Genomic DNA, 23,218 nt, shown 5'->3' with positions numbered 1-23,218 from the left:
CAACGCCAGAGGCACGGCGGAGTCGCTGAATGCGTTTAATAACACGATTCAATTTCTGTTGAAATCATTGCTTTTAATATTTTTTGATTTTTTTTTGTTGCTTAGATGGGTGGATGAACTCACAGCCCACCTGGTGTTAAGTGGTTACCGGAGCCCATAGACATTTACAACGTAAATGCTGCTACCCACCTTGAGTAATGAGTTCTAAGGTCTCAGTATAGTAACGGCTGCCCCACTCTTCAAATCGAAACACATTACTGCTTCACGGCAGAAATAGGCGGGGTGGTGGTACCTACCCGTACAGACTCACTAGAGGTCCTACGAGATGCAGTTTTTAAGTTTTTAAGCTCTTTGTTTTGTTTTACTGCACATAGGCTGACGCGCTTAGGTCTATCTGGTAGTATGCTTAATGAACACTTCTATCTAGATGACATGATTTATATAAAGCTCTCGTCACTGAGCTACTGAACTGGCCCAGTTCATATTCATCGGTATATATTTTATTTATTGTATGTATATATATTCTATAATAATGTATTATTTATAGTACACCGCAACATACCTGCTATATTTTTATATTTTCCAGAATTTCTGTAAATTAAACGGTTGTCTGGAAGAGATCGCATTTAGCGATAAGACCGCCTATTGTACAAATGTATCGTGATTGTTTTTTGAATGTAAATTGTGTTTTGGTGTGCAATAAAGTGTATTCTCTCTCTCTCTCTCTCTCTCTCTCTCTCTCTCTTATCCATCAAATATAGGTGATCGCCAACGTCTTTATTTTTGAAAACTCAATTTACCATTTCGTTTTCATTCGTCAGAAGGCATAAAGGTGAATTCGCGGTGGCAATTGAACTGAATTTCGGGAAAAGCGTTTAAAATGTTTTTATGATTGGATTATTCGTTGGCGAAAGTGTATGGTTTCTGAAGGAACTTACTTTGAAGTTGATAAATTAAATTTGGATCAATAACTAAAATTTTGTATATCATTTGATATTTTCCCGGAACTTTCTTGACAGAGTACGAGTAGTACACTAGCTTGAAAGATTAGATTAGATTAAAAGTAGAGTATGAAGAAATCTATATATATAAAAATGAATTGCTGTTCGTTAGTCTCGCTAAAACTCGAGAACGGCTGGACCGATTTGGCTAATTTTGGTCTTGAACTATTTGTGGAAGTCCAGAGAAGGTTTAAAACGTAGATAAATATGAAAATGCTCGGAATTAAATAAAAATAACAATTTTGTTTTCCCTTTGATGTGTCCCCCCCCCGTCGGACGGATTCCTTTTGTTTTTTTTAAGTTTATTTTATACAAAAGTTTAGCTCTTTTATTTATCGATTTAGGCACTACGAAGTCTGCCGGGTCAGCTAGTACATAACTAGTAAAAAGCGTTTTTAAAAAGAAAATCGCAGTCATAGGGACTGCTGATAGAAATGAAAAATTATAACTTAGTATTCTGGTAAAAATATGAAATTTCATAATGCTTAATTTAAAATTATAAAATATTATCAACATCAATCTGGTTTTCACATCTATTGACATTCAAAGCAACAATTTTATACATATTCTTAAGGTTTATTTATTATTCAGATAATATATTACGACCTGTACAAGATCATGACAAAACATAGAAACAATTTAATTGAAATAACAAATCTATCAATTTTACTTGCAAATACAGTCAAAATCTGTTATAACGACATCGAAGGGACTGCTCATATTCAGTCGTAAAAACCGATAGTCGTAACAACTGGTGATGTTTAATGTGTATCGTGCAAGTACAAACAAACCGATAGGGAATTATTGGAAAAATATATTTACATAATACGCGATTTTTCTTCAATATTAATTTGTTTTCTTTTTCTTTGCGAGATTTTCAAAGTTTCACGAATAACTCCACAAAGTTTTGGTGCGTCTTGTGTATAGATAAGTAACAAACTAACTGAAGAGATATGAAGAAGTGGGCTTTGACTACCGCATGCACGTCTTTGTTTCTAAGAATTAGAAAAGACCCTACACTAAACTAAATCCTATTGTTTTCTTTCCTGATTTTAAAAGCCATTGAAGACAAATGTGGATACCTATTCAAATTGTTTACAATACAGCTTAGCCGGTCGTTCTAACAGATCTAATTCTCCGAAATATTAGTTAAATTTGGTCGTTCTATGAGGTATGTCGTTATTACCAATGTCGTAGAAAGCAATATTTTTAATAAGGCGGTCATATGGCATTCAGCCGGGACCTTTGTTCTTGGTTATTATAACCGGCATGTTGTATTAAACGATGTCGCAGTAAACGGTTTTGACTGTATATACACAGGACTACTATTGAAAAATCCGTCACTTACAGCAGCTACAGATCTGTAGCTACAGATATACTCCTATTACGCATGACGGTGACGCGAACTCACAAGATTTCACCCGTCCAAAAAGCGTCTAACGCGCACAGGTTTTTTAAGTGGTGTACGTAACATTAGGTCGGTAACGCGAACCCATTAAAATTTCCCCACCAAAAAGTGTTCAACTCGGTTAAAGAAGTTTTCACATCAAAACAATTATAGTATGCACCACTCGTCGGCAACTACGAAAATCGTAATGTATTCGGCACGTGGGGACTAATATAATGAAATTTGAAAAAAAAAAGCGACATTAAACTCTAGGTAAATGTTTTTGATTAGTATTGTTACGCCGGTAAGAGTAACGCCATCTATCGTCGAATAGTCGAACGAATATCGAAGGATCTAGTAGCACCTAGAACGCTCGAGAAGTACAACGCCATCTATTGTCAGATAGCGGAAACAGTACTAGAGATGTGTGGAATATTCTCGATAATTCTAGGGATGTGGTATCGGCTATAAAAGCGTTGCGGGGTGGCACGCAGTCAGTTAGTAATCGGAACTACTCGAAGCGAAACAGCGAACGGATCACCTGAAGCGGAACAAGCGAATTGAGAATTTTAAAAGTGTAGTGAAGTGTTTTAAGTGTTCCAAGTGTTGAATACAGTTTTTAGTTGTACTTTGGTGGAATTTTACTTATCCCGAACCCCAGCGCATAACAGTATTTTTTTTCCTTACCTATTTGCTGGTAGCCTAATAGGCTATTCCAGCTACGCCTGGACGGGTAGGTGAGCTCATGAACTCAACCTGAGAGAATTTGCTAACACTAGGCCTAGCAAAGAGCAGTGCTTCGCAGAATGTACCACCGGATCGCGACCCACTGAGAAGATCCGGCGAGAAAATCTGTGAGCTGATCTACCACTTAAGTTACAAGGTACGTTACGCTGTACTCACCCAGTGCCAAGAAGAGCACGAAGATTACCGGCGTTATCATTGACCTGTTGGCCGTCCTGGCCTCTCCTCCACATCCGTGGCAGCGCTGAAATCACCATCAATGACACCAAACCCGACCACGGTATCACCACGCTGAGGCCCGCACCGAACTGTCACATTCAAACTGTTCGAAAGTTCAAAGTGTTCACTCACTTCCGTAATTGTCACATTCGACACTTTTGCTTCGAACTCCGTAAGTGCTTCACTCACTTCACTTTATCCTCTTTTATTTCACTTATTAAACATCAAAAACAATGTTTTTGCGATAAACACTTATCTTGTTATTCTTTTAAATTTTAAAATACCACTGTTTTCAAGTAAATCTGAAACAAGAGAGGACATAATTAGAAAATGTTTGGGGGTGCAGAGAATATGAAGAGAATTATAAATATGTCGGAGACGGTCATTAGTTTGGTAGCTAAACGAAACGCAGCACGATTCCCGAGAGATGGCAGCACGATTGCGGTATCGTCGGAACTCTGCTAACTTCGTGCTGCGACGGAGCCTAGCCGATGGAGGCGCGTAGACGCCATCACACACTTACCAACCAGCCTTCTTGAAGAGCGGTGCCTCCGTCCTAAGAACTGTCATTCGTTTTCGTTTGCTAACGTCAAGAGAAGATTTCTAAATTGTTCTAAGACAGCAAACGTGATTAGTGTACTCAATATTTCTCTTAGATCGATCACCCTATTCGTCCCTACGATGTCTGACGATGGTGTTAAAATGTGGTCTCTCCTACAAATAATTTTAAACCTTAAAAAAACCATCATAATAATATATATATCCGCCGTTTTGTCTTAACTCTTCAGAGTGACTCGGTGGTGAAGTAGTTAACTAGTAGTTAACAGAACTAAGGTTGGGTTCATACGGCATTGTCCTGCACGTTTATTTGCAGTATACGTCTTAACGTATACTTACATGTCGTTTGTACTGCAAAAAGTCGTAGCCGCTTATGCGTTTAAACCACGGGTTCCCAAACGTACTTTGTCTACTGCCCACTTTGGGAATAAATTATGTTTTAGCGCCCCCATTTTTTCACGTACTTAAAAACAACTATAGCGAGAGCTTAGTTGGTGTCTAAGAATCATCCTAGATGAAATTACAAATCGCCTTCCAAGCCTCTATAAAATTCCCCCATTTTTTTCTCGGTCTCTTACCGCCCCCCCTTAGGCCTACAGCGCCCACAAGGGCCACTTTGGGAAAGGCTGGTTTAAACGAATACTCAACGGATTTGTCAAGCAAATCGGATGAACTATAACGTTGCAGTGTCGCATAATATAGCTCTGTCTCTTTCACACGTTCGTTTTTACGCGAATGAAAATCTACCGTATGAGCATCCGGGTGATTGTACGTTAAAATAACGAATACAAAGAAAACGTGCAGGACAAAGCCGTGTGAACCCAACCTAAAAACAATAAAAGACCACCAATACGACCTCTTAAAAAATCTGTCCACATAAATGCCCCCACAAAAGCACTAAGTCGCAAATGAATCAAACGTTCTCTGGATGTAGGCAAAGCACAAAAATGGCATAACTCACGCCCAGCGCTGCTAATGGCCACTTCACACTTGAAGAGTGCCACCACAGTTCATTGCGATTCAGTAAATCAAATGTGAGAGTCCTCGTTTGTTATTTCGAACGAATTCAGATGAAAAGCCTAGTCTACTGGCTTCTATTGTAGAGTTAACTAAAAAACAGTACACTTGTTTACCGTGTGCTAAACTATGATTTTTATGATGTAACTTAAATCTCTTAACAAAATTATTCCATCGTAAAGATTAAAATAAAATAAAAACTTTGTTTCTACAGAGCAACTTTGAATTATTATTTAAAATTATTTCAATAAATAAAATTAGAAGTTTTTAATATATGTCGGCGCAGCTGCTTCTCAATACGTCAGTTGTCACTTTATACAAATGTCAATGCCAAAACGAACTTCGAGTGATGGTTAGGTGGCCATCTTGTCAAACTGACTGTTGAATTTCGAACTGTCATAAAAAGAAAAGATGGACACGCTCTAGGTACATGCTCAGTGGAAGTTACTTTTTAATTAAATTTGTTGTGTAATTCGTTTCCAAATGATTCTTATCCACCTGACGGTTGTCTGGAAGAGATCGCTCTTAGCGATAAGACCACTGATTGTACTTTTTTTTTGTATATAAATGTTTCGCATTTTTTTTGGTGTACAATAAAGAATGCTCTTTCTCTCTGCCTTTAATCTATAATTATTTGGTGAAATTAACCATTGTACAATCGAGAATTATAAGTGGCGTTATTATTGCCATAGTTACTTTATCTGAATACAAATATATCAATACAAAATCAAGGGCTTAATTCAAAGGAAAAGAAATATACATTATATGCGTTTTGATTAATTTTGTCTACAATACGTTTTGATTAAATATAATTGGAGTCGTTTTCGCGGAAGACGCTCCGAAAACGAATTTTATTTTGGGAGATATGTGTTTTAATAACAGCAACAATACATTTTGGATGTTACCTTCGTTAATTGGAGTTTGATCATAATAATATGACTTTTATGTTTTTTCGTATTTTTCATAATTGGAGTATATGTGCGTATTCCGTATTGAAATAAACGTGCCAGTGATTTCCATTTTGCATATTAGTTAACTATACATACATGCCCAGCGACTTGACTCGCATTGAATTTATTGTTGATTTAGGGTCCCTTCACACAGACCGGCTCGGAGAGGAGAGCAGAGTTTTATCACGTTGGAAACAGATTTTTTTTTTCTACCTAAGCCTTGAGAGGCTATTTCAGCGTAACCTTAACTAGTAGGTGAGCTCACGGGGCTCAAACCTGACGACGTTGCTAACACGAACCCTAGCAAGAGCCGTGCTTCGCAGAATCTACCGCCGGATCGGAAACGCGACCCACTGAGAAGATCCGGCGAGAAACTCAGCGGGCTGATGTTTAGGTTAGGTTGCACGTCGAACTCTTTACCGAATTCGACGAGTACGGCTACCGGGGTGTCTACTCCTGCTGTTAGAGTGGAACGCGTTTAATGCAAAAGTTATTGGATCTGATGGATCCGTAAGAACGTGTCTAGGGCGTCGACGGTGACTGGCTCCTGCGTGATCAGGATTCGGGGAGTAGTCAGCGGCGGCTACGATACGGCGATTATCATGACGCATAGCCTTATCGAAGTAACGTTCCGACGCGGACTTCATGTATTTTCGGATCGATTCAAGGTCCAAGTCGTCGTGTAGGTCGACGTTCCTCACGAACCACGGAGCTCCGACTGCTAATCTGCAAAAACGAGATTGTAGGGATTGGGGGGTGTCTATGTGTGTGCGGGCCGCGTGAGCAAACACCACACTTGCATTAAAATCTTGCATTAAAACTTGTATTAAAATCGTTACCGCGAATAAAATTCTCATAGACGAACAGTTCGGATTCCGCGCTAAGCACTCGTGCGTACAACAAGTGCACCGCCTCACGGAGCACATCCTGATAGGGCTAAATAGGCATAAACAAATCCCGACCGGCGCCCTCTTCTTCGATATCGCGAAGGCGTTCGACAAAGTCTGGCACAACGGTTTGATCTACAAACTGTACAACATGGGAGTGCCAGACAGACTCGTGCTCATCATACGAGACTTCTTGTCGAACCGTTCGTTTCGATATCGAGTAAAGGGAACTAGCTCTCGTCCCCGTCAACTGACTGCTCCGCGCTCTCCCCGTTATTATTTAGTTTGTATATCAATGATATACCCCGGTCTCCGGAGACCCATCTAGCGCTCTTCGCCGATGACACGGCTATCTACTACTCGTGTAGGAAGATGTCGTTGCTTCATCGGCGGCTCCAGATCGCAGTAGCCACCTTGGGACAGTGGTTCTGGAAGTGGCGAATCGACATCAACCCAACGAAAAGCACAGCGGTGCTCTTCAAAAGGGGTCGCCCTCCGAACACCACTTCGAGCATCCCACTCCTTAATAGGCGCGCAAACACCTCCGCCGCTAGCCCCATCACTCTCTTTGGTCAGCCCATACCGTGGGCCTCGAAGGTCAAATACCTAGGCGTCACCCTCGACAGATGGATGACATTCCGTCCCGCGCCGCGTTTATACTAGGACGACTATACCCAATGCTTTGTAGTCAAAGCAAACTGTCCCTCCGTAATAAGGTAACTCTCTACAAAACTTGTATACGCCCCGTCATGACGTATGCAAGCGTAGTGTTCGCTCACGCAGCCCGCACCAACTTGAAATCCCTTCAGGTTATTCAATCCCAATTCTGCAGGATAGCCGTCGGAGCACCATGGTTCCTGAGGAACGTGGATCTCCACGATGACCTGCAGCTCGACTCAGTTAGTAAGTATAAAGTCGTCGTGGCCTAAAGGATAAGACGTCCGGTGCATTCGTGTGTAGCGATGCACCGGTGTTCGAATCCCGCAGGCGGGTACCAATTTTTCTAATGAAATACGTACTCAACAAATGTTCACGATTGACTTTCACGGTGAAGGAATAACATCGTGTAATAAAAATCAAAACCCGAAAAATTATAATTTGCGTAATCACTGGTGGTAGGACCTCTTGGGAGTCCGCACGGGTAGGTGCGGTGCCACCCCGCCTATTTCCGCCGTGAAGCAATAATGCGGTTCGGTTCGAAGGGTGGGGTAGCCGTTGTAACTATACTGAGACCTTAGAACTTATATCTCAAGGTGGGTGGCGCATTTACGTTGTAGATGTCTATACCCACTTAACACCAGGTGGGCTGTGAGCTCGTCCACCCATCTAAGCAATAAAAAATAAAAAAAATAAAAAATATCTACAGTCGGCATCGCTGCGCCATTTTGAGAAAGCGGCACGACATGAGAACCCTCTCATCGTGGCCGCTGGAAACTACATACCCGACCCAGTAGACCGAATGGTAAACCGTCGACGTCGCCCGAAGCACGTAATTATGGATCCTCCTGATCCATTAACGGTGCTTTTAGGCACCACAAGCACTGGTCACCGTCCTCGTCGTACCCGTCGCTTGCGACGAAGGGCTCGACTAGCGAACTAACCCATAGACACAGCCCACTGAGTTTCTCGCCGGATCTTCTCAGTGGGTCGCGTTTCCGATCCGGTGGTAGATTCTGCGAAGCACTGCTCTTGCTAGGGTCAGTGTTAGCAACTCTCCGGTTTGAGCCCCGTGAGCTCACCTACAAACGTTAGGGCGAAGCTGAAATAGCCTCTCAAGGCTATCAGTATAGGTAGGGAAAAAAGAAACTGGAAAGTTACAATTCCACTATTACATTTTTTGGCGTTCACCAAAGAACAAGAGTTTTTGATTAAGCCACTTAAATCTAAAGGTGCGATATATCAAACATAGGAGCTTCTATCGTTGAAGAAATCTCGATCACGATCGAGAATGTTCGATCGCGTGTTGAATTTATATCTTACTGTTTATCTAAGTCCTTAAACGCCTCAACGTGAATGCCGTCATTTGTCTTGAGATTTTTTTATTGCTAAGATGGGTGGACGAGCTCACAGCCCACCTGGTGTTAAGTGGTTTCTGGAACCCATAGACATCTACAACGTAAATGCGCCGCCCACCTTGAGATATAAGTTCTAAGGCCTCAGTACAGTTACAACGGCTGCCCCGCCCTTCAAACCGTAACGCATTACTGCTTCACGGCAGAAATAGGTAGGGCGGTGGTTAAAAACGCGACACGGTTAAAAACAATTAAACTGGTTATTATTGAATTTCGTCTAGACTTAGGAATGTGTGATTGGCGTTTCGCCAGCATCGCGTTACACGCAAGCCGGCTTCTGTCTGGAGTTATATTTAATTTAATTTTTATTATTTACAGACTTTTCGTTGTCATCGAAGGCTGACTTATATACGCACTGGGACCCTAGATAAAATTTGTCCGAGAAGAGTTATTAGGAAAGACCCGGGATATGAGCTCATTCCAAAGACGAATGAAATAAAAAAAGGGTGCGTGTACTTATGTACGCGCGTAAGAAGTTATACTTTATTTCTTTTTTTTTTTTTTTTTTATTTAAATTTTAATCAGTTTGAAAAAAATCGATTAAACAACATCCTCAAACACGCATATTGGACATCCCTTTTCTTGACATCGTACAAATTCGGTAATTCTCGGTGCGATTCGGAAAGTTCACCTGCGGCTATATTCAGACTCGCCAAGCTACGTCGGTCGTATTGTAATGAGCGATTTAGTGGGCAACTTCGTTCTGTTAATTTTGTGTCACGGTGCGCGCGCATCGTAAAATTTCACTCTCATCAAATTTTCATAACGCGCCTAAAGAAGTATAACTTCAATAAAGAATATCTCTTGAAACGCGATGTGACCATTGTCAAAAAGTCAGAGACAATGGCACATGTAGCGTGAAACACAGAGATGTCGAATTTGTTCAAATGATTCCCAAACGATTTGCGATAATCACTACATAGTATAAAACAAAGTCGCTTTCTCTGTCCCTATATCTGTCTGTCCCTATGTATGCTTAAATCTTTAAAATTACGCAACGGATTTTGATGCGGTTTTTTTTTAATAGATAGAGTGATTGAAGAGGAAGTTTATATGTATAGTAACATCCATTAAATAGTGTAAAAATCAATAATAAATTACAATTTCCGAAGCGAAGCGAGGGCGGGTCACTAGTTAAGGATAATTCGAACAGATGCCAGAGCCAGTGTATCCCATAGACACAGCCCACTGATTTTCTCGCCGGATGTTCTCAGTGGGTCGCGTTTCCGATCCGGTAGTAGATTCTGCGAAGCACTGCTCTTACTAGGGCCAGTGTTAGCAACACACCCGGTTTGAGCCCCGTGAGCTCACCTACATGTTAAGGCGAAGCTGAAATAGCCCCTCAAGGCTATCAGCATAGGTAGGAACAAAAAAAGGGCCAGTGTTAACACATTCAGGTTGAGCCCCGTACCCGAGGGACCTGGGCGGGCCCCCCGGCGCGCACTCTGCGTGGCCAGGGGCTCCGTCTGTGGGGGAGTTTTGCTGGACTTCCACCGGGCGCGTCCGTAGGTGGCGGATAACGGGATCCTCTGGGAACAGTCCCACTCCCAGGGGTATCGTCCGATCTTTTTCGTTGCAAGGATTCTTAGGTGTTAGGGAGGTAGGTTAGGTGTAGGTGTAGGGTAGCCTAGTTAGGCTTTGCAACGAAAGAGATCGGATGACGCGGACCAAAACCAGCAGGGGGAGTTGCGGGCTCTCCACGCCCTTCACTCGCTGAAGGGTGTTCCTCCTGGAGACGCTCGGGCTCCCTCTCTCTTCCCCCTTCTTCCCCCTTTTGTTTTTCGGGTGACGTCCGACCCGTTTCGGACGTAACCCATGGGTGATGGTGGGCCACTTTTGGCCTACCTGTTGATGGAGAAGTGAGCCGGCGTTGCTTATGCATCTTCCGGCCGCTGGTCGCCATGTCCCCGGCTTCGGCTACAGGGGCACGCCCTCCAGAGGGGGGTACCGGTATACCGGCGTGGCTTCGTGGTTGTTGCTCTTTTGAGCGTCGGGCGGTGGTCTGTCGTGTTGCTCGTTGCACTCGGCAGGCCGCCGGCCAACCCGTAATCCTCACCGCGTGGGGGACGGGGGCCGCTGCCGCGAGGCACGGGGCCGCGAGGACGTAAACCTCTTTAAAAAATGCCCCAATCCTAAGCTCTGGTGCCCGGCGATGGGATGAATGGCTGGAGGGAGTCCAGTCCCAAGGGTACCAACCAGACCCCAGGGGACCGACCCCTGGTTAATCAAAAAGGAAATATGAAAATCATGACGTCTGTGCGAAAAGTATTACCCCAGGAGGGTACCTCCCGCTCCGCGGGGGGAGAATCCCTCCGTGCGGTCGAGCAATCGGCCGCACGCTGCCCCACCGTTTCTGGGGGGGGCACACACTGTCACGCAGAAGGGGGCGACAGCACGGGTCGCGTAAGGGACAGGGTCCCCACCGTGCGCCTTGAGCGCTGCGAGAGCCTTATCTCGCTCTACTCGGCGCGGAGCTCCGCGAGGGGCGACGCGTCCAGTGGGCGGGAGACACCGGCGCTGTTCATCGACACTCGACAGCGGACTCGGCGGAAGCGGAAGTCGGCCCGACGGCCGGCGTCCTCCGCTCCGTCTGACTCGTCCGAGGGTGAGCCTGCCAGCGCCAAATATATGGCGTTGGCGGAAGGGCCGGCGGCTGCTGCGGCGCCGCCCGCCACTGATTGTGACGATAGTCTTCCTCGCGGACTGGCTGCTGCCTCCTCGGCGCATTCCAGGGCCGCCTGCCGTGAGACGAAAAATAGAGAGAAAATGGGAGAGGTCGAGCGCCTTGAGCGCTCCCTAACGGAGGTGGGTCCTTCTGACCCCCTCCGAGCATGTAATATTGTAAAAGATATGGTGGCCACTATAGCCACAAAATCGGCTAAAGGGCTGAAGGGTGATTATGTGCGGGCCCTAAAATCCGGAGCGGCCACCTTAGAAGAACGGATAAAGGATGTCGTGGACCGCACCACAACGACGGAGACGGCGGGCTTGCGACAGGAAGTGGCCCTGCTGCATGCCCGCCTTGAAGAGGTATCGATCGAGAATGGCCAACTTCGGACGGAGAATGGGCAGCTGCGAGTGGACATGGCTGAGTTGCGGACCATGGTGGCCGACCTCATGGAGCGGCAACGCAGCTCGGCCCCTGCCCCTCCTCCGCCTGAAGCGGAAGAAAACCAGGAAGCTGAGGAACAGAGACGGCAGCTCCTAATACTCGAGGCAAGGAGTTCAACCGTCGAGCGCGCAAGACCGCCCCTTGCTCACGAGGCGAAAAACGGGGCCCCTATACCGGCACCCCGCAGGATTGTGGCCGCAAAAACTTATAGCGGCCCCAAGAAGTCAGCCACACCGGCGAAGATTCCCGCTGCGACTGCCTCCACGTCTGCAGCTGCGAGGGCTTCGAAATCAGCCCCCGCAAAGAAACCGACGTCCGCTCCTACCCCGTCCCAGCCTGCGAAGGCGGGGCCCGGCAGGAGCCGTAACAAGAAGAAGGGGGGCGTCAACGCCGCCAAACCGGCACTGACCCCCCAGCCCCGCCCACTGCCCCCCGCCCCGGCCAACATGAATGAGGCCTGGACGACGGTGGTGCGGCGAGGGCCCAAAAAGGTAGCGGTGCCTGCCGCGCCGCGCCCCAAGCCCGCCCCTGCGGCCACCGCTCCCCGCCAAGAGGGTCGAGCGGAGCCGAGGGGCCGACCTGGACGAAGGAGGCCGCGCGCCCCGCGGTCGGCTGCAGTAGTCGTAGAGCTGCTGCCGGCCGCTAAAGAACGGGGCATCACCTACCACGAGGTGATGACCCAGGCGCGCGGCGGCGTGAATGTGGACGCCCTCGGCGTGGAGGGGGGCATCAAGGTCCGGCAGACGGCCAACGGGGCTCGTCTTATAGAGTGCCCCGGCCCCAACACAAACGCCGCGGCCGAAAAATTGGCAGCCCGGCTGAGGGAGATCCTGCCGGACCCCGAGGTGGTGCGCATCGCGCGGCCCGTGAAGATGGGAGAAGTAAAAATCACGGGCCTCGACGAGTGCGCCACAAAGGAGGAGGTCGCCTCGGCCATCGCGTCGCAGGGCAACTGCGCCCTCGCCGACGTCAAAGTCGGGGAGCTCCGGGCAACCTACTCTGGTACCCGGACGGCGTGGGCGCGTTGCCCGATTGCAACGGCGAACCTCCTGGCCACCCCTCCACAGGGGCGGCCTTCCGACAGCCCAGGAAGGCTGCGCGTGGGCTGGGTAGTGGCCCACGTGCAGCTGCAGGATGCCAGGCCGTGGCGCTGTCTTCGGTGCTTCGGCACCGGCCACGGTCTCGCCAAGTGCCCCTCGACCGTGGACCGCAGCGGCCTGTGCTTCCGCTGCGGTCAGCCGGGGCACAAGGCTGCATCCTGCACGACAGCCGCGCCGCACTGCGTCTTGTGCGACGCGGCCAAAAGGAAGGCCGACCACCGGGCCGGGGGCCCGGCGTGTAAATCCGCCCCCTCCTCTACAAAAACGAGGAGGGGCGGAAAGAAAAAGAAGCCGGCTGCAAAAAGGGCAGCCGGTGAGTCAGCTCCCGCCGCGGCACCAGAGCAGCCGCAAGGCGGGACAGACGAGGGAGCCATCGCTTCCTCCAAAGTAATTTGAACCACTCCGCCAGGGCACAGGATCTCCTCGTCCACACCATGGCGGAGTGGTCAATCGACGTCGCTGTCGCTGCGGAGCCGTACTTCGTCCCCACCGACCAGGACTGCTGGATGGGGGACGTCGACGGCTCCGTGGCCATTGTGTTGAGACAGTCCGCGGCGTTACCTCCCTTGGAAATGGTGGCCAGGGGACCCGGGTACGTCGCGGCTAGGATCGACGGGACCGTCGTGATCGGGGTGTACTTTTCTCCGAACAGGAGCCTCGCCGAGTTCGAGCGGTTTCTGGGCGGGCTCGAGGCGCTTTTACACCGCCTCGGGTCCCACCCTGTCATCGTCGCGGGGGACTTCAATGCCAAGTGCACGGCTTGGGGTTCCCCCCGCACGGATGCGCGAGGCGAGGCCCTTTCGGAGTGGGCGATCGCGACCGGCCTCTGTCTCCTAAACAGAGGCACGGTCGCGACTTGCGTGCGGTGGAACGGGGAATCTCACGTGGACGTGACGTTCGCGTCCCCGTCCGCCGTGCGCCGCACCCGCGGCTGGCGCGTACTCGAGGGGGCGGAGACGCTCTCGGACCACAGATACGTCCGATTCGAGCTCTCCGCCTCCTCCTTGTCGTCGTCGTCAGCCGCGGGCGCCCGCGGCGAGGAGGAGCTCCCGCAAGGTGCGCCCCGTTCGTTCCCCAGGTGGGCCTTGAAACGGATGAACAAGGAGTTGCTGATGGAGGCGGCCGCTGTTGCTGCGTGGGCGCCAAAACCCGCGCGGCTCGCGGACGTGGATGCGGAGGTCGACTGGTTCCGGGGCACCATGGCAAACATTTGTGATGCCGCCATGCCCCGGGTCGGCCCCCGAGCACCACGTGGGGGTGCGTTCTGGTGGTCGCCCGAGATCGCAAGACTCCGCGAGGAGTGCGTGAGGGCGCGCCGCCGGAGCGCACGCCACCGCCGCCGCCGTCGTCGCGACGTTGCGTTCGCGGAGACGGCGGCCCAGCTGCACGCTGACTGTCGTCAAAAACAGACGGCGCTGCAGCTGGCCATCGGCGAGGCTAAGAAGCAGAGCATGAAGACTCTCCTGGAGTCGCTCGACGAAGATCCCCGGGGGCGCCCATACAAGATGGTTCGCAGGAAACTGCAGCCGTGGGCGCTCCCGGTGACCGAGCGGCTCCAGCCTCGGCAGCTGCGGGAAATTGTTGCGGCACTCTTCCCGCCGGCAGCGGGGGGGGACTTTGAGCCCCCCCAGATGGACGCCACGTGGGGCACGCCTCCACGTCGCCCCAGCGTTCCCGCTGCCGAGGAGCCCCCTCCCCCTATCACGGGGGCGGAGATCCATGCGGCCGTGTCCAAAATGAGAGCGAAGGACACGGCCCCCGGCCCTGACGGCGTTCACGGCCGGGTCTGGAGCTTGGCCTTCGAGGCCCTAGGGGACCGGCTCGGGGGGCTTTTCGAAGCGTGCCTCGAGTCGGGACGGTTCCCGTCGAAATGGAAGACGGGCAGACTGGTCCTTCTGCGGAAGGACGGGCGCCCCGCGGACTCACCCGCGGGCTATCGCCCCATCGTGTTGCTGGACGAAGCGGGCAAGATGCTCGAGAGGATCGTCGCGGCCCGCATCGTCCGGCACCTGACCGAGACGGGTCCCGATCTTTCGGCGGAGCAGTACGGCTTCAGAGAGGGCCGCTCGACTATCGACGCAATTCTGCGCGTGCGGGCCCTCTCCGATGAAGCCGTATCCCGGGGCGGGGTGGCGATGGCGTTATCCTTAGATGTAAGGAACGCCTTCAACACCCTGCCCTGGTCGGTGATCGCGGGGGCGCTGGAGTATCACGGCGTCCCCGCATACCTCCGCCGACTGATCGGCTCCTACCTCGAGGGCAGGTCGATCCAGTGCATCGGACACGGTGGGGCGATGTACCGCTTCCCCGTCGAGCGCGGTGTTCCGCAGGGGTCCGTCCTGGGCCCCCTGCTGTGGAACATCGGCTACGACTGGGTCCTGCGGGGCGTCATTCGGGGACCCCTCCCCGGGCTCAGCGTAATTTGTTACGCTGACGACACGTTGGTCGTAGCTCCGGGGAGGGACTACCGGGAGTCTGCCCGTCTGGCGTGCGCAGGCGTGGCACACGTCGTCACCAGGATCCGACGGTTGGGGCTCGAGGTGGCGCTCGACAAAACCCAGGCCCTGCTCTTTCACGGGCCGGGACGAGCGCCGCCTGTGGGTGCCCACCTCGTGATCGGAGGCGTCCGCGTCGGGGTCGGGGTGACCGGTCTTCGGTACCTCGGCCTCGAACTGGACGGTCGGTGGAACTTCCGCGCTCACTTTGAGAAGTTGGGCCCTCGGCTGATGGCAACGGCCGGCTCTTTGAGCCGGCTCCTTCCAAACGTCGGGGGTCCCGATCAGGTGGCGCGCCGCCTCTACATGGGGGTGGTGCGGTCGATGGCACTATACGGCGCGCCCGTATGGTGCCACGCCCTGACCCGCCAGAACGTCGCCGCGCTGCGACGTCCGCAGCGCGCGATCGCGGTCAGGGCGATCCGAGGATACCGCACCGTCTCCTTCGAGGCGGCGTGCTTGCTCGCCGGGGCGCCACCCTGGGACCTGGAGGCGGAGGCGCTCGCTGCCGATTACCGGTGGCGTAGCGACCTCCGCTCTAGGGGGGAAGGGCGCCCCGGCGAAGGAGTAGTTCGAGCGCGGAGGCTCCAATCTCGGCGGTCCGTGCTGGAGGCGTGGTCTCGCCGCTTGGCGGACCCGTCGGCCGGCCTCCGTACCGTCGAGGCGGTCCGTCCGGTCCTCGCGGACTGGGTGGGCCGCGACCGCGGATGCCTCACCTTCCGGCTGACGCAAATGCTTACCGGCCACGGTTGTTTTGGCCGGTACTTGCATAAGATAGCCGGAAGGGAACCGACGGCGCAGTGCCACCACTGCGCGGACCGCGACGAGGAAGACACAGCGGAACATACATTGGCGCGTTGCTCTGGATTCGACGAGCAACGCGCCGCCCTCGTCGCGGTCATAGGTGAGGACCTCTCGCTGCCGCGCGTCGTGGCTACGATGCTTGGCAGCGACGCGTCCTGGAAGGCGATGCTCGACTTCTGCGAGTCCACCATATCGCAGAAGGAGGCGGCGGAGCGAGAGAGGGAGAGCTCTTCCCTTTCCGCACCGATCCGTCGCCGTCGAGCCGGGGGCCGGAGGCGGGAATACGCCCGTACGTCCCGGCTCCTGTAGGTGGCGGCCTCCCCCCGGTGAAGGTCAAGGGGCGACCTGAGGAGGTGAGGCTGCGCGGCGCGCTACCAGCACTCTAGCGCGCTGCCGTGGAGTGAATAGAGCGACCGGTCGACGGTGTATCGCGTCCCGACCCGGCAGGCTGGTTCTGGTCCAGCGGGGTATTCCGGGACACCAGCGGCACCGTCTGGGCGGCCCGACGGGCTGCCGTACCGAGACGGCCGACGTTTCAGAGCCTTCGATTCGCCTCGAAGGCTCCGTCGGCTGGGCGTCCTTGGGGTGAGCCGCGCCGTCTGGTTGTAGTGTTGACCGCGGTAGCCCCCCTACCTCATCCGGGTTCTGACCTCGGAGGGGATCGGACGTCGGGTGTAAGAGTGCAGAGGAGTCGTTTAGTGGGTGGGCTCTAAAATCCTTGGGCCCGCGGTCTGCTCACAGCACCATGCAGATCGTTGAGTCTCACATACCCCGCGCGCCCCTTTTGCGCGGGGACCTCGTAGGAGGTTCGGCCCTCTACCCGAAAAAAAAAAAAAAAAAAAAAAAAAAAAAAAAAAAAAAAAAAAAAAAAAAAAAAAAAAAAAAAAAAAAAAAAAAAAAGGTTGAGCCCCGTGAGCACAACTACCAGACATAGCGCCACGCTAGCCCCTTAGGTTACCAGTCAGCAGGTGGAAAAAAAGAACAGTTGAGCTCTCTTTTATAAAGAGACAAATGAGAATGGCTTGTTCGAGGGATTCCAGCAGTAGTAGGTAAAGAAATTTGAGCTCAGATGACGATAACAGCGGCGTCAAATATTGGCAGAAAGTTTCGAATCGAAAGATCGAGAAATCTAAAATAAAATCTCCAAAGACGTCTTTAATAAGTATTTAACTATAACGGCGCGTGACATTTTTGTATAATTAAAATCAGTTGGATTTGGGATTTATTATTTTTATAATCCTTGATTAATTTTTCTGTTGTTTTGATAAAGATTAATCGTTTTTTATTCGACTAAATGTTAATTTTCATTGAGAGCGGGTAACACCGAACGGGGCTGTGTATGTCATGGCGGACGAGCGTCATATTACTCTTAACCTTTACCAACGGCGGTCACATGCGGTGGTCACACACATACCCATTGGCTCTAAATCACTAATTATTATTCTAATCCCTGAATGTTTATGTAATTTAACTGTTTGTATAATTAAAATAGTGAACAATGAACATCGCAGTCCACATATTTTCACGTTTCCCGAGTTTCAAAGCTCACTATGGATCCCTGTGTGCCAGTGGCGGATTAAAGGTCCAGAGCGCCCTAGGCAATCACTTTATCGGCGCCCCTGTATCGGCCATAAATGACCATCATAATACTATAAATTTTAACTAGTTGTTTTTGCAATTACGATGACGTTGTATCATCAAACCCTAGACTTTAGCAGACCAGGACATTTAGTTCAGGCATTTGATTCTTAATCATCAATATGTTATTTTCTTTATTTATTTTAAAAATTCTGATCTCGCGCGCCCCTTTTAACTACACGCCCCTAGGCACGTGCCTAGTTTGCCTTACGGATAATCCGCCTCTGCTGTGTGCTTAGTGCGAGTTCTTTGACGTTCTCGATAGCGTAAAAGTTAACTTAAGTTTGCAGTTGGAACAGCGCCCCTATTTTTTTTTTTTTTTTTTTATTGCCCTTGGAGGCAGACGAGCATACGGCCCACCTGATGGTGAGTGGTTACCGTTGCCCATGGACTTCAGCAATGCCAGGGGCAGAGCCAAGCCGCTGCCTACCGCTTAATACTCTCCACAAGCCTCGTTTGAAGAAGGACATGTCATAGCGCTCGGGAAACACCGTGGAGGGGAGCTCATTCCATAGCCGGATGGTACGTGGCAAAAAAGATCTCTGGAAACGCGCTGTCGATGACCGCAGTGGCTCCAGGTAGTACGGATGAACTCTACTCCGGTGGCGGGCGGTGCGATGGTAAAAACGTGATGCCGGTATCATCTCGAACAATTCCTCAGAGCACTCCCCATGGAACATACGGTACAAAATACAGAGGGAACCGAAGTCCCTCCGCAGACCCAGGGGTTCCAGGGTGCAGAGGTGCCCCTAGCGGCAAACGTAGGCAAACGTTCCAACTCCATACAAAATTGAGTTAACTTTTTCGCTATCGATAACGTTAAAAACTCCCAATAAACGCACTGTGCTGACGAGCTCACGAAACAGCAACCATATGCGACCGCCCGGCCTTCAGCATCGCCCTGTTATGAATTACATAACGTCAGTTCTTATTATAGTTTTATGAGGATGTTCACGATCTCGCTACGCAGTTCCGTTTTTATGTCTCACTTTGTACCAACTAATTCAATGTTACTGTTTGACAGTAAAAGTTTAGCTCTGCGACACAGAGTAAGGCGAGTCAGAAACCGAACTCACAGGAGGAGGTGCAAAATAAAATTTTAAATTCATTTTTAAATTGAATCCCATTTGCAGACTTAGAACAGTTGTCTTACTGTTTAGATTGGAACTTACCCGTACTTACCCATGCCGACTCAGCATAAGCATTACTAACGGTTATTACACAAATTCGTAAATAGTACCTCTATTTTCACGTATTTTCGTTTGAAAATTCATACGGATTAGACAATGGAAGATTGAGATTTAGTTTCCAGGATATAGGAGCCGTGATTTTTATTAATTTAATGCTAATTTAGCCGCTCTATAAAAATGTATATATTATATATTCCGATGGTATTTACTCTTTTTTTTTTATCTATATATTAATACGTGAAGCAAAAACTTTGTATCCCTTTTTTCCGAAAATTGCGCGGACGGAGGAGTATGAAATTTTCCACATTTATAGAGAATATAGAGAAGAAGTGCACAATGCTAATATTTTTTTTAAATAATGCATAAAAGATACATTAAATCAATAAAGAAAACATTACACACACTACATACCATGTATTTGACGCACACATGCATACTATTTATTGTCAAACTTTTGTTCTTGACGTCTGTTGTCAAATTGTGAATAGATTAAATTTTGTTTGTCTTTGTTAATATTTTTTAAAGTGTAGTCTTGGAGAAATTTGTGATTATAGAAGTATAAAATACAATCATAATAGTGTACAAACTTACAATTCCAATTAATTATAGTCGAATTTCGACTACTGCGGGACCTCTAGTTATTATTATTGCAGTTAAAAAGTTTAGGTATATAAAGATGATATTTTACAATACTGGCCATTTAAAACGTAATTAATGGTTGGCAGTAACATCTAACTTCAAATGAATTTTATTTTAGTTAATGGCATTCTATTCTTCTTCTTGTTTTCTCCACCTTATCCCACTAGGTGGGGTCGGCACAGCTAATTTTTCACCTCTTGCCCCCTCTACCTTGCACTACCATTTCCATACATCCCCTAGTCACATGCATCTCCTCTCTACGCATCACATGTCCATACCACGCTAACCGTCCGCTCTTTAATTTGTAGATTACCGGGGCTACTTTCACACTTCCTCTGATATAGGTACACATTCAGAATGGAATTCTATTTTCAAATTGAATTAAAGGATTACTGTTTTGTTTTCATTACCTTTGTATCTTTTTCATCAATATGGACGCGTAGACAATACGAGTAATAATGGAATACGAGTTTCTATACGGTAGCAATGCCGCTATTTATTACACTAGCTTTTGCCCGTGACTTCATCCGCGTGGAATAGTTCAGAATTAATGCTTTATTTTAGAACAAATTTGGTTAGCATAAAAAACGCTATAGTGAGTCAACCTTAACATGTAGACATGCTGTCGCGGACTTTTTTTTAGATCTTTTAAAGGGAAACAATTCTGTAATACATTAGTTTTCTGCAGCGCACGCAGCGGAAGCTCTCAAAAGGAAAAAAAAAACGATTTGGAAACATTCTATAGCCCTCCTCAATAAACGGGCTATCTAATACTGAAATAATTTTTCAAATCGGTCCAGTAGTTCCTGAGATTAGCGCGTTCAAACAAACAAACTCTTCAGCTTTATAATATTAGTATAGATTTATTTTTGCCCCACCTATTCGCTATGTGGCTATTCCGGTCACGCGGACGGATAGGAGCTCACTGGCTCAACCTGAGAGAATTTGCTAACACTAGCCCTAGCAAGGGCAGTGCTTCGCAGAATCTACCATCGGAACGGAATCACGAAAACAATGTTATTGCCAATGTTTTCATTAAAAGTACTTTTACGATTTAATTTAAACTAGCGAACCCGGCGAACTTTGTTCCGCCTTAGAGGCAATAAATGAGCAGACTTTTGATCAATGTCAATTTTTTATTTCGATAATGAATGTAAATTAAAAAAGCAAGTATTTTAATGATTCTTTATTGGCCATGTATTTTAGTTATTATTATTATATTTTCTTGTTCTTCTTCAGTCCTTTCACTCGCAAAGTTTCGAATCCTAGTTGCATTACGGTTTCGTCGGGAATGCATTGATCGTGTTGGTCGCGGCATGGCTTTCTTAATGATTACCTATCTGGGCACAATAAGCTAATCGAAACTCGAAATAAACAAATCAACCGGTCAACTTCAAAATTCGACTATAATTAACCAGAAACTACATTACGTTTAGCTGTCAGTTGCGTTTTGTTATTCCATATCTGTTGCGTTTTGTTATACCACATTTTATGTCACGTCCCACAGAAACGTGATAAAAAGTATCCTATGTCCTTCTCCTGATCCTAAGCTACCTCCCCATCAATTTTCAGCCAAATCAGTTCAGCCGTTCTTGAGTTATAAATAGTGTAACGAACATGACTTTCTTTTATATATCGACGCTTGAAAGACAAACGTGACTAAGCGACAATGCGTGAACTTTACAGTAGACTAATTTAAAGTTGAAATACCTGAAAACAAAATTTATTTTAACGAATCCAGCCGTAGTAGAATCTAGCTAGTAGCTGTAGGATTGAAATGATTTTAGTAGACCTAGAAAAATATATTTTTTTGCGCATCGAATATGGTTATTGCCTATCATTTATGTTCAAAGCAGTTATTGTCGCTTAGTCACTTTTGTCTTTCAAGCGTCGATATATAGATTTCCCAAACGTCAAGTACTTTACAGTTTTCGTGGTCTATCGACTGAGGTTACTTGTTGACATTTAAATATCGTGCTAACTACGATGTAATTGTCTATTTATTTTCCTTTTAATCTTTCCTATTCTTTCTTTCAATTATACCTACGACTCGCGAAAGCTCAAGAAAACCTAAGCTTCTTCATTGAAACTGTGACAGAATTAGGGCCACTCCAGACTGCTATTAAATCACGATCGTCGACTGTAAATCTCGGCGGAAGATAAAGCCTGAACGTGGAACGCACCCTAATAACTGTCATCTTCATAACTTCTTTACTACCTAAGCTTTTTCTTCGGAGCTTTGTTTTCGGTGGCTTTGTTGCTATAGACGGGGGAGGAGCTCACGAGGCTGTCAACTTTATTAGATTCTCAAGACATTCTTCATTCGATCTTCATGGTTCTTTATTTAAATTGAGTAAACTGTAGTCACAAATTAATGGTTTTCTTTATTGCTTAGGCGTGAGTACGAGCTCACGTCCTACCTGGTGTTAAATGGTTACCAGAGTCCATAGACATCGTCAATGTAAATGCGTCACCCACCTTGAGATATAAGTTCTAAGGTCTCAGCATAGTTACAACGGCTGCCCCACCCTTCAAACCGAAACGCATTACTGCTTCACGGCCGAAATAGGCAGGGCGGTGGTACCTGCCCGTGCGGTTATATTAAGCTTGCAATGTAGTAGCCATTCATCCCAGTTTCTCGAGGGAGAGTTCCGAGGTAGATTTCCGTACAGCATTAATGAGACTTAAGTTATAGTAATCTTATACCTTTAAACGAGCAATTCTTGTATGTTAATATATACCTATATAATCTGAATCTAGGAAACGGCTCCAACGATTTTCATAAAATTTAGTATACAGGGGATTTCGGGGGCGATAAATCGATCTAGCTACGATTTATTTTCAGAAAATGTTGTTTTATTCGTGTTTTCAATAATTAACTCTTCCCGACATCTATTGGCGAATAATAATACTATTTTTCTTAATTGAGGGCAACTGACCGTTTTAAAGACACAATAAGATGGCGTTATCAAAAAAAAACCGAGCAAAGCTCTTTCATCATCTAGTGTCATCTAATTGAGATTTATTTGTATATATTTTGGTATGTATATATAAATATTATGTATGTTATGTATATATGTTTAAGTAGGTAATATCACTATCACACTACATCTACCAAGGTTCATCTCTGCACTCCCCTAAGGTAGACTGTCAGAGAATGCCTATGGCACTAAGTCCGCCTTTATACTGTCAAGTATAGGAAGTTAAAAATAAATAAATAAGGTGATTGTGAGTATTCGACCTTAAAAGCATTGACGATGTGACCATGGCCTCTTTTAACCACTCAACACTTTGTTTGAAGACATTTTATTAACTTTTTTTTATTGCTTAGGTGAGTGGACGAGCTCATGGGCCACCTGGTGTTAAGAGATTACCGGAGCCCATAGACATCTACAACGTAAATGT

The 23,218-nt window shown here is 47.8% G+C and overlaps 1 protein-coding gene across 2 annotated transcripts in view; it reads right to left on the bottom strand.

Moving 5' to 3' along the window:
- Positions 1-23,218, bottom strand: part of LOC105842927 (uncharacterized) — a 239,466-nt gene that overhangs the window by 43,041 nt on the left and 173,207 nt on the right. For both annotated transcript variants that reach the window (XM_038017922.2, XM_062674425.1), the window contains one exon: positions 3,292-3,653. In XM_038017922.2, the coding sequence (XP_037873850.1) occupies positions 3,292-3,331 (40 nt within the window). In that variant the 5' untranslated portion in view covers positions 3,332-3,653. The remainder of the gene's footprint in view (positions 1-3,291; positions 3,654-23,218) is intronic.

This window comes from Bombyx mori, chromosome 20 (assembly GCF_030269925.1).
Source record: "Bombyx mori chromosome 20, ASM3026992v2".
NCBI classification, from domain to species: domain Eukaryota; kingdom Metazoa; phylum Arthropoda; class Insecta; order Lepidoptera; family Bombycidae; genus Bombyx; species Bombyx mori.
The sequence above is the reverse complement of the archived record's forward strand: the minus strand, read 5'-3'. Positions and strand labels throughout refer to the sequence as shown.